The sequence below is a fragment of the Patagioenas fasciata genome, chromosome 12 (genome assembly GCF_037038585.1).
Source record: "Patagioenas fasciata isolate bPatFas1 chromosome 12, bPatFas1.hap1, whole genome shotgun sequence".
Lineage (NCBI taxonomy): Eukaryota > Metazoa > Chordata > Aves > Columbiformes > Columbidae > Patagioenas > Patagioenas fasciata.
The window spans coordinates 10535155-10547955 of record NC_092531.1 but is presented as its reverse complement, the minus strand read 5'-3'; the positions used below and the strand labels follow the sequence as shown (position 1 = coordinate 10547955).

General features: G+C 38.9%; 1 protein-coding gene across 2 annotated transcripts in view; it reads right to left on the bottom strand.

Annotated features, from left to right (window-relative positions):
• TRPM1 (transient receptor potential cation channel subfamily M member 1) overlaps nucleotides 1-3122 on the bottom strand; it is a 77153-nt gene extending 74031 nt beyond the window's left edge. For both annotated transcript variants that reach the window (XM_071813836.1, XM_071813837.1), the window contains exon 1: nucleotides 3030-3122. In XM_071813836.1, the coding sequence (XP_071669937.1) occupies nucleotides 3030-3032 (3 nt within the window). In that variant the 5' untranslated portion in view covers nucleotides 3033-3122. The remainder of the gene's footprint in view (nucleotides 1-3029) is intronic.
• Between the last annotated feature and the right edge of the window lie 9679 nt (nucleotides 3123-12801).

Sequence of the window (12801 nt, the reverse complement as noted above, 5' to 3'; positions counted from 1 at the left end):
AAAGTCATTTGGTCGATAAAGCAAGCAATATACAGTTGTTCATGAAACGGAAGCGTCTTGCAGGATAACCTGTTTTTTCACACTATTGGTACACAGCCATGAGGCACCTGAGAAGGAAATGTGCAAGTAATGGGCAAATTTAAAGAAAGTGACACTCTTGTGAAGTATTAGCTGACATTTCAATACACCACTTTGCTTTATATCTATCAGAGGAGAACAAAAATGAACCCACTACCAATGCTTTAGAGCCTTCAGTTTTTCTTCTGTTTAGGCTTGGCTCTGGTGACAAGAGGACATTATAGCTGAAGGTTGTTTTGTTTTGTTTTGTTTTTTCCCCTAGCACTCAATGACTGTAATATGGCCTGTAATATGGGCATTACATACAACTTGACAGACTCTTTAGCAGAGAAAAGGGGGAGGGTCACCAGCTAGTACATAAGAAACATTGCTGCAAATGACTTTATCCATAGATAGTGCTTGCAATTCACCTGGTGATGGCCCATGACCATTCATGTCTGCTGAAGAAGTCCCCTAAACCTAGACATATTGTTCCTTGCCTTCATAGATGACCATAGCCAGTATTTCACAACATAGATAACAACTTTTTTTTTAAGAGGGAACCATTCTAATACATATAATACTTAGTTGCTTGTCTGTCAGTGACTAATTTCCTCTAAGATGCTGCCAGACATTTTTCTCTCATTTACGTTCCTTCAGACTTCCGTTCACCCCCGGCATTAGAATCTGACTCTAACACTGGGATGATCAGCAGAAATTAGAGGTACGAGTGTTGGAGGGGTTGGAAGAGAAGACAAAAACTATTGTTCATTATTTGAATGGAGTCAGTTTGTAAAAGGTCAGCAGAGCTGGAACCTAAGTAATCCTCAGCTGAAGTCAGTCTATGTTTGTTTCAAATGAATCTATCAATCCATGGACAAAAGACGTAGTTAAATTCCCTCCAAAGCTGAAAACCGAATTAAGAAACAAACTCTTAATAGTCATCCACACATGCAACCTTATAACAACAGTGAGCATATATGTTACAAAGCAATCACCTCGTGTCTTCTTTCTCCCCCCTTGTCTTTTTCATTCATGCACTGCACAGCATATGATCCAACCACAAACCCTATTTCTCACAGAATCTGACATAGATGTTCAGTGAATCACATCAAAAGCCTTTATACATCCTAGCAGTATTCTCACTGATTGTATCTAAATTTGGCATGAACACCAAGTATCAATAGTCATCAAAATAGGATTTTGACTATGCATAGGAATAATTAGGGACTAGCTCTGTTCAGTGATATTTAACCCAAAGATCCTTAAGACAGTGCACTCGTGAAAGAACTCACTTAAGAGGAATAAGTTTCATTGCCAGCACCATTGCAATGAACATGACTGACACCTCTGAGACAATTGTTCTCATTTATAATGGCACTAGCCATTAAAAAAAAAAAAAAGGCAGTGTATCTGGGTGCGTTTCCCTCAGACTGTGCTACTTGGGTAATTGCAGACTTACCTTTTGTGATCCAGATGCTGAGCCCTTAAATGAAGTGCGTTTGAAGGAGCCACTCATCCTCCGTAAGGAACCTGTGAACTTTCCTCCTTTTCCTTTCTTAGTCCCTTGGCCCTTACCCTCCATAAGGGACCTACTACCCCAGCACCAAAGAAAACTCTGATTTCAGTCATGTAGTCTGAGCAGTTTTTTTCCCAAAGCCAACAATCATTAAGTTACAGATTAAATAAAAAGACAGATGCATAAAACAAAATTAAATCCAAATAATGAGACTTCTGTTCTGATATGCACCCTGTCACAAGTGTTACCAGCCAGCTAGAAAAACAAGGCAATACACTGACACAAACTGCTGTCCTCCTCCCTCTTCTCTACTGACTCTATAATCAGGCTTAATGCACATAGCTTCTGCAAGCTATGGTTTTTAATGGACAGAGATTTAATAAATGGTGATTGAAGGTAAATCTACTTTAGAAGCAGCAGTCTGAAAGGTTTTTATTTGTGCAAAGCACTGGGCAGTCAGATGGAAATTATTTTGGTATCAGTAGAAAGGCACATGAAAAGAGCAGATGGTCCTCAGCAGACTACAGGTTAGAGGCTTGGTGGAATTCTGAAGCATAAATGCTGATGGCAAGTGTGGCTACAGCAGGTCTTGGGATGAGAAAGACAAGGTTTTAAAAGTAAACAGTCCACGAGATCACAAGTTAGATTCTAATTAATTAGGGAATATGGGTTGTGGCAAATAAGGTATGGTGTGTCCTCCTGAATTCTTGTCAACATCTCAATTCATCTGTTTTCTACTATTCTGCCTAAATATGCAGAGTGAAAACAAAAGGAGGCAGTTAGGAGAGAATAAACAAGAAATGAGGAAGAGACAAGGTGCTTTAAAAGAACAATGCAATTATTATTGACTAGGAAATAGCTAGGTTGGCTCCAGAAGACTTGCCTCCTCAGACATGAGCCAAGAATCTGTTAGAGAGCCTGTTTTGGAAAAGAAGGTGGATGAGAGCAGGGAGAAACTAGAGATAACATTTCAGCGATTCTAAAGCTCTGTGTACCTAAAGACAAGGGAAAAAATGCAAAAGTTTTACATTTTCAAATTCTGAAGAAGCTTGAACACACTTCATGAAATCACAATGTTTTTCCTTGGCAGTATGATAATTTTCCAGGCAAAGTGCATTTCTTATTTGAAAAAAAGAGTTTCTAATTTTTCAATACAGAACTTGGCATCTTTCTTAGGTCTAAATAGCTGTAACCCAAATAACGAAAAGCATTTAGAGAATTTTACACCATTTTTACAGAACTCTATTTAAAACATCTTGTGCACAGCAAAACTGATAGTGGCAGCACTACGTCTTCAATTCCGTTTGACACTTCAGTTATACACTGCAGTAGATTTTTGGTTTTTTCTCAGTTGTAGGTATTAGCCATTAGATACTTCAACAGTTCTTGGTTCTTTAGTTTCTATCCCTGAAATGAAGTGTAGACAGAATGTTGTTCAGTACTGGTTACCTACCATGAGAATGAGCACACTGGAGGTCACTGGGGACTGCTGTCTGCTAGGCAAAGAAAGTTGACTTCTTTTTCTGTAAACCACATATCCTCAAAGCAATGCTGTAGTAACCTAGGCAAAAACATATTTGGATTAAAAATGTCACAGTTTACACTACAAAACTCAGACAGCATGTAACTGGTAGGTGACATCTATAGAAAATAAGTTTCATTTAGTCAATTCCACACTTAAAAAACCCTAAGGAAGACTGTAGGCCAATTTATGGTACTTATACTTCAGCATTGTCTGTTATTTAGTTATTTAGCAACTGTCTGTTCCCTCTCTCCTTCTCTTGCAAGAAGAAAAGCAGGTTTCAAGTGAAATTAGGCAGATCATAAGATGTGGTCAGAAAAGATAAAGAACCTCTGCTTGTGCCACTGGACCTGTAAATCAGTACCTGTGTTACCATCCTCACATATTAGAAAAAGCCTGTACTGATCATGTAAACAACAAAACGCACTCCTGCAATCTTAATTCCATAACCTGAATGGTGAAAACCTCCAAGGATGGTGTTTCCAGTCACTCTGGGCAACCTACTCCAGTGCTCAATCATCTCCCACTGCAAGGAATCTTTTTCTGTATGTCCCTTTGGAATTTCCCTTGCTGCAACTTAGAGCCACTGTTTCTTCCTTCTGCATGTCTGAGAAGAATCTGGCTCCATCTCCTAGGAAATGCTCCTTTACTTAGTGGAAGACTGAAGCTAAATTCCTCCTCAGCCTTCTCCTCTCCAGGCTGAACAAGTCCAGCTCTTCCAGCCTATCTTTACATCAGGTGTTTCCATACTCTAATCCTGATGTTCCCCCCCCCCGAGACATTTTGCAACCTCTCTCCTGTACTAAAGGGCTCCCAAAATGAAGACAGTACTCCAGATGCAATCTCATGAGTGCCAAACAGAGTGAATAAATAAATCCCTCTTCCTAACACAGCGCAACACATAGCCCTCATTGCTACAAGGGCACACTGATGACTCATTTGCAACGTGCTTTTCACTGGGATTCCAGGTCCAACTAATGCATGGGCTTTGAATTTGCCTCAGTTGAATTTTTTGTTTGTTTCAGTAGACTTCCCTAGCTTGTTGGAGGAAACTCCGCCCCTCCACCATCTGCCTTGGTATTGCCGTATATTTCCTATGGGCACACTCTATGTCCTTTTCCAGGACTTTCAAGGTGTTACACTGTATCACTCCCTTCTGGATCACAATATTATAACTAAAGATATATATTAAATCTGAAAATTAAAAATGAAAGAAAATGTGTTCATCTCAGCAGTTTAGATTTACTGTGCTGAACTGAAGCACAGCAGGATAACTTGGAGACTGGTGGGGAGGTGTCTTAAATCTTGCTGTCTTAATAGAGCATCCTTAGAGACATCAAAAGAACAGTTTTACAACAGGCAGAAGTCCATTTAACCGCAGGCTGTGGCAGTTGAAGACTTCTGGCATAGACAGGGCTAGTTTTCAGCTGTTTTCCATGTGCCTATAGGATCAGTAGTACAAACAGTGGAGCAGCCTGTGGTTGGATGGACTTGACTTTTGGGGGCTTAATGCAAGTACTAGTAGAACTAAATGCAGGCGTAGTTAGTTTCTTAGCTTCTGATGAATTTGAGAATGCAGGAGCACTGGTGTTACTGTGCAGAAGAAATAAGAACACAAAATTTGAGTTTCCATAAAAGCAACATTTTCAGTGAAACTATTGAGTTTTAGTTTTGTGAGAAAAATGAGATTGTTGCCAAAAAAAGGTTTCAAAATATATGGAAGCTACTTCTGTGCAGAAAAAAAGTTGTACTTATGAACAATATTTCTTTAGCCAACGGCATAACTAGTGAGTTAAAAACTCATCTAGGTGAACAACAACTAGATAGTTCATGGGCTCTCATTCATTATAAGCAGCAAAGCCATTTGCTGTTTATTTGTCTTCAAAGCCCAATTCAACACAATATTAAGTTGTCTGTAACAGATACTGATGGAAACAGGTGAGAAACGCCACCATGTCTTGGACAGCATCCTAATGTGCAAAATCATACACCATGAATTATAATTGGAAATTAGTGAATCGCTATAACAGGTGTAAAAACCTCTTCCCTCTCCTTATGTGTAGAATTCACCTCTGGAATTGATGCATTTAGGACCTGTATCTGCCTGATTACTTTGAAAGAAGCACAGGTAGCACCTGTCATCCTTGGACCAGGTGAACTTCTAGTCTCATTGCCTTTAGTGGTATGCAAAGAATTAAAGAGAAGAAGCTTGTAAGAGAATTAGAAAAACCTGAATTCAGTCCTGCAGTTCAGAGAATACAGGCCATGGAGAGCTGGAGATCCTCAGTAACTGGTATGAACAACAGAAGTGTGCCAGCAGCTCAGTCATATTGTCCTGTGTTACTCCAGATACAAAGCTGAGTCTTTAAAAACATTCTAGAATTTCACATCTACTTTAAGGATGACAACAAATTAATTACAATTATGTTAATTCAGTCTCAGCATACTCATAAATAACTTTCCTTTTAGATAGACAGAAGAAAAGAACTCTTTCCAGGCCTCACAGTCATAGTAATACAATAAATTAGATGAGAGAAAGGATTACACTGCACTTTATGTGATTATTTTACAGACCAACTTTCTCAATTTTCTGTGCATCATAAGCCCTGAGGACGACTTATCACTGGACTCAGATTTGTGTACGTGACAAAGCACTTCTGTGTAGTTGATTAAAATAACTATCAGCCTAGACTGACAAACGATAAACGGTACTAACAAAGTATTTACCCCTGGATGACCATTACAATCAGTTTACCTGAATAATCAGGTCAAGATTTTTCTTCATTTTCCCCATATTTTCATTATTTTCCAAGAACTCTATACCCAAACAATTAGATGTAGTAAATAAAATGCCTTCAAATATTTCCTATGAAATACAGTTTGAAATTGTTTTCTCCTATGTCTAAAACATGGATGAAACTGTCTGTACATTACTACAGTTACTTTTGCCCTGTGAAAAAAGCAGAATGCCAGCTCTGTCTTTGCAACAACAAACTTGAACACCAAGAGTCTGTTGTGTTGGGCAGACTGGAAAAATGCTGGGGGCTTTGTGCGTGTCAGCAGGGTGCCCCTAGATCCAAAATGCAGAAGCAGAACCTTTGCCACTGGTGGCGGTCATCAACTGAAAATGAGGTTCATGCCAGGTAAATGGAATGTATATTGCGCAAACATAAAGAGCAATCAGCTTCAGTCTCATCATCTTAAAAGCAAAGGGAGTTTTGATGTAGATTTCAGTGAGGATAGGATCTCATGACAGTAACAAGTTTTCTTTTTCATTTCAGCTAAGCAAAAAGTTGTCATCATTTCAGTATTCAGTACACCAGTGTTTTCAGTGCAATACTGTGGTCTCAAACAAAGCTAGTTAAATAAATCCAGAACATTTCCTTACCTACTAGCAACTAAAATAAAGGCTGAAAGAAAGAATGTCTCAGCTAATAACAGAGAACTGGAAAGGGCCGTGAAGAAAAAGAGAGAGCTGATGAATTAAATCATAAGCAAAATGAGTAATTTAAATACAAGTAAGCCTTGAAGCCTTGAGCCTCCACCTCTAGATATTGGCCCACAAAATTCCACTGATCTCAGAATGGAAAGAATGAGCCGGTAACTCTGGAAGGAAGTAGCTTCATTTCTGCTTTCTGCCACAGACAACACCTACAACTGGTGCCAAAAGCTCACTCCTTGCTTGGGCAAACACAGACCATGTGAGTGGCAGGTGTGCTGGAACGCTGCTCATATTCAACACACTAAATAATGAAGTAAGGCTTCCTACTGCGGTCCATCTTTCCCGAGACCAAGAAAGAAACTGCTTCTTGTTGGGAGATAATTGAATTGCTATCAGTTCTATAAAGGGGGAAGGACAGACTTCCATTAGATGCTTTGTTAATGTATCAGTTTGCTTATTCACAGCATTGAGTTACATTGTGAAATTCCAAATACATCATTCCTAGTGCAACATCCATTTGGTATCCTGAACGGTAAACACCTCCATGATTTGGCAACTTGATTCTCACTTACAAATACTTTTTTTTTTTTTTAGTATCACCAGCCCCACCTGGTGGATATTCTGCAGAATGTATTTTCTTAAACGGAACTAATAGGATTTTCTAAGTTTTGTTTATCTTCCCTTTAGAAACGTAAGCATTAAAATGTCTAATATTTTTTTACATTATATCACCATGTGGGAAAGGTCAAATATGCTGAACTGTTAATCTTTATTAGCAATTAGTTGCCCAGGAGAGGTATGAAAACCTCTCTGTAAGAAAATTAATTTGATTGGCCAGTGATCTTTCCTAAAACTTAACATACTGATATTGTACAAAATCATGTTTGCTCTGACTGTTAAAATTGCTTTTCAAAGGAGAAAAATAAATAAAATACATAGGTAAATTTGGAACAGCTAGGAATAATGGCAACTGTAACCTAGAGAAGACCTGGAAATGTGCATACACAATACATTTTGATGCAAGTAGAGCAAGACAATATGAGTATGAATTTGCTGCAAAATAAAAGTAAACGTAAGGTGTAGAATAGGTTTAGAAGTAAAATAAGGAACTCAGAATCAGATACCTTCCTGGCTCTGATCTTCTAAGGGACCAGGCACAAGTTACTCTATAACTTTAATACCTTGGTTTCTCTATCCAAAAAAAAAAAAAAAAAAAAACCAGCAATCACATATAGCTGTGCAAAGACTCTTAATTCCCTGATATTTGTAAAATCATTTGGTGTCCTTGGGTAGATGCAAGTATGATTATTGTTTGCCAAGTGCTTGAGCAAACAATCCCTACATTGTTACAAGAACATTCTCAACTGTACTGACAAACCCACAGTTCTTCACAGTAGTAAGTCCAAAAATCCTGCAAGATGTTCAAAGTACTTTACCAACATTACTGAAACTTACCAAAGAGAAAGAAAGGAAAACATCAGCTGAACTTCTGAGGGTATCCATTTAAAAGGATTAGCTACACAAACCGAACATCTCATTTCGGAGTTCACGTATCACCAGAAGTAACAAAACCAAAAGAGAATAAATACAAATATAATAGCATTGATCCCCCTTCTCTGCATTTTAACTCTAGCACTTAAAAGTCTCTTTATTTCCGCTACATTTACCTATCATATGCAGTCAGAAAGCACGGCTCTGTAATCTATGACACATCAGCAAGCAATGAATCAGCATCTCCTAGATGGTCTTGTCTGGCACAGCTTATCACCTCTCAGTGTATTGCTGGTCCTATATATTCTCACTGCTTAACTCACTGAGTCCTGTGACACTCCAGTGAGTTATAACATTATACTGGATGTTTTCTGATTGCGGTGTTTTACCTTCTCTTGACAGATATTTTTTAAGAAATGTGCATGAAAGTAGTGAAACTTAATTAAATTGAGGGAGATTTTAAGAAGCCAATAGGGAGAAAAATTCATTGCTCTCATCTCCCTACCAAGCACTAGATAAAAATGCAATTGTGCTTTTTGTTGACAATCTATGTAGAAGCATAGGGCAAAGCCCATAAGGTTTTTATTGATTTCCTGGGTACTGCCAGCAAGAGTTACTGCAATGCTCATGCTAGAGAAAGCCAGGCTCTTTGTCCACACACACTCACCCAACAGACCGTCAGGAGCACCTCATCCCTTTTATCTCTTGATTATGACCTTAGCTCCAGTTCATGCCCAGTGGTGAGATGTGCCAAATTAATCGTCAGAAACAAAAAGCTTCTGGGCAGCTACAGATCACTACTCTACCAGCATCATGTAGACACGGCAGTCACCAGCCTGCCATGCCCTCTTTCGGTGACAGGCAAACGAAAGCTGGCTGTGACAGACCTATTACCCAGAAGCAACTGTACAGAGAATTCCCACCTTTATCAGCTCCTTCAGTTACAGATTCTCTGTTTCTGCTAGAAACATTTACCACAGTAATATACTTCAGCTGACTAACTCATGTCACACGGATCTGCAGAGATTTGACAGATGATGGTAGTAGATTTTCTTTGCTACTTCCTAAATTACAATGTGACATTGATAAAGGGATATAAAATGGGGTGAGGACTTATCTTTTTTCCTCTTTCATAGTCTATCTCCTAACAGTTTCATCACTGGCATCATATGAGTTAGCCATCTTTCTCTCCTGACTATAAAGTCTCAGAGACACCAGCAAAGACAAAAACTGATCCAAAACACACATGCAAGAGTCAAATGAGCAAAGCAAGACAACCAAACCCCACAATCCCACCTGACCTTGCAGTAATAGGATCACATCAAGATTAGTCTATGTCAGAGATTAAGCCCACTGAAGTAAACTAATCTTTCTGCAGTCAGCTAAGACTATATGTTTACTCTTTAAGCTGGGAAAACTTGGGAGAATAAAATGCGTATCTGCTGGAACAGACCATCTAGACTGAAGCTAAGTGGATGTTTAGTGTACTTACTGCTGCGCCACTGACCTTAAGGTGACTTCAGAAAGGAAAAGTTCTTTAAAAGGTTTTTAAACTACACCGTGTGATAAAAAGATAGATAGATAGATAGATAGATAGATAGATAGATAGATAGATAGATAGATAGATAGAGATAGATAGATAGATATTCAAGTCAGCAGAGCTCTTACAGGCTGTACTAATTCACATTTTGGTAGCCAACTTTTTGCCTGAGCAAAGCACCACAGACAGCTTCCAGAAGAGCAAAATTCTGCACGTTGGCACCAAGATGCCTTGCAAGCAGTAGAACTGCCTTCCCTTGGCTGGCAGAGCAGTCTGCAGGGAGCTCTGAGCTGTGGCATCTCTGAGAAGGAGCAGCACAACCACTGTGCTCCGCTGCCCATGAACACAGCAGCTGGTGACTCTGCTTAACTGCAAATGTACCAACCCACTCCTGTCCTGCCATCAGTCCCTTTGCACAGTGACTACCAGAGCACCACACTACAATAAGTGTGTTCCCTGCTGAGTACCATCAAACTACTACTTGCCCCATCAGTAGTGGCATTTGTCCATCTGCATCTGGGCAATGAGGTACATCTGGGGGCATTTTCTTCCTCATAGGAAGTTTCTTTCTGGTGCATATATCAAACTTGTTCTCTAGGAAACGTATTTACCAGTCTGCACACCTTTAGGAGCTGTGCATTCTGCCATCTCAGTCCAGGCTGCTCATAATCCTTTTGTACACTTCCTTCTCGTCTTCACCTCTATTAATTAAAATGTATTCCAAGATCTCTGTTTTGAATTTTCATCAAAATATCAACATCTGACTGAAAGGGGGGAGTTGGGGGAATTAACACAGAAATAAAACATGTTTTGGTAGTATTTCCTCACAGGCCTTTGGTTTTCTACTCCTAGCAACAATCACAGACCAACATCTCCAGAGGACATGGCACCAGAATCAGGCTGTGAAAAACTCTGGATAATTACCACTGCAGAAGCACCAGAATAGTGAGGTCCTTGCATGGGAGAGTAACAGCCTCAGTGTCACCATCATTTTACTGCTGCTTGTTTAACTTACCAAGCCAATCTACTTTGATACTCATTTTTTAAAGAGCTACTGGCTCAACAGAAACAAAAGTCCAGAAGTTTAACAGAAGATGAAAAAAACTTCTTGACTAGTAGAAGAAATTTTATTTCAGCAAGAAGTACTACTGTGTTTCATACTGTACAATAGAACATGCTGCTTTTTCAAATTTTTTCCTTATCAATTACTATAGCTTTCTGGGCCCAGTCCTACATACCTTACACGTGTTTAATTCCTCACATAAAATTTACCATACTTCAGAAACAAAAGCAGTGCATGTTTGAAGACTTAGGAGAGATTTAAGCATAGACTGGCTTTATGCCGGCCCTCAGCAGTAGGCTGAATTCCACCTTTAATGAAGTCAGTACAAACTAGCATTTTCCAGGATCTGCAGGATTGGGCCTACTGTTAAAGGAGAAAACTTGTTACATTGTTTCACTGCAGCCAAGTCATCCTCAGCATATACACATTTTAATCAGAATTTTGACATATGCTTTAGTAGGGAATAGCTTAATGGGGTCCATGCCTTAGCTTTCTGGGATCATACAAAAAATAATTAAATCAGTACCACCACATGCTTAAGGCTTTTGTTGTTAATCAAATCCACTAGAAAACCAAGTGTACATTACCTTCTCACTCTCCATTACTCCCATGAGATTCTGCTAAAAATACTAGTATTACAAGGAGAAAGCACACTCAAGGCAGTAATATTTTTGCATCCATTAACAGGATTATTATTCCCTAATAAAATTCAGGAAACTGAACACCAAAGGCCTGTTTTGTCAGGAGACATCTAGTTGTAACTGTGAATGAAAAAAAAATCCCAAACTGAACAAGGGAAAAACATGGTGATATGGCAACTTGAACCATTAGTATTTTAAGATGAAAGCCTGGCCTTGACTTGATGTAAAAGGTTTTAAATTAGTTGTGATGAAAGCCTGACAACTGGCTTGAAATGGGAACAAGGCTTAAAGCAACCATTTCTAGTTTGGAACACATCCATAAGCAACTACTCCTGATGACTAAAGTCCTGATTGACTCCATTTTCAGACACTTATCCTGACGATGCATGACTCTTGCTTCCTTAGCTTAACCCACATTTTATCTGAGATGTCCCTGCGAGATGGATTATTGAAAGAACCACGTTTACTCACAACTTACTTTTGAGCTTTTCATTTCCAAACTTGTGTGGTCTGAGGAAAGGGTGAAGGCACATGTCAATATCATTCAAATGGGTATTAGTAGCAGAAAATGCTACATCAAGCCACATTCCTGCAGCAAAATTAAAAGGAAGTTTCAAGTAGAAAAGCACTTTAAGAATTTCCCATTGACACCTCTGGAACTGGTAGGTAGGGCTGCAAAGAAAATGCCTGAGCTGTGTGTTTAGACTTACGACATACATGGTTGCATAAATACCTAGAAAAAGAGTGAGTCCTCACAAACTAAAACAGACGTAAGCACAACAGACTGAGGTTTTATTGTTGCCATCGAGATCTCTTTGGTTTGGCTGACAAATAGGGAGCTGCTCCATCCACATTCACTAGTGCTTCCTGGCTGCTGGGCACTGATTCAGCTCTGCCAAACTCTCAAGCTCTCATCTCAGGAACAACATGGTGCAGTTTCTCACTCAAGCCACTCAAGGCCCAGCTGGTGACTACACCCACTGCCAAGCCATTTTTGCAGCCACACAAGCAACACAGACACAAGAAAAGCTACTGTATCAATCTAATTTGACTTTCTGTTATGTGTTGATCTCAAAAGAAGTGTGACCCTATTAGACTCCAGTGTGGCTGGTAAAATTAGATGAACTGCAAATGTTCAGAAATCTATCCCTTTGCTTCAGATAATCATGACAGTGCAACAAAAATAACACCAATTACATAAAATTTAAAACCTTTGCCTTGCATCTTGCTTACAGCATCAGACACTTTTCATTCATCATCTATTTCTTTTACTGTTCTGTGTAAGAGCAATGTTTTCTTCTATGACTATTAAATAAGTCTGAACTTTGATAAAGCATTTAATAAGTACATATCAAAAGATATTTATGTAACTCTACACTTTTTCCTCAAGCATGTTTCAGATGGCTAAAAATTTATTTTCATTATTCATTTTGAAGATACAAAAAAGAATCCCTGTCTTCTTTAAATACAAGAAAAATTAATGTCTTTAATTAGATAACATATCCCAGGCATATAAAAATGTTATT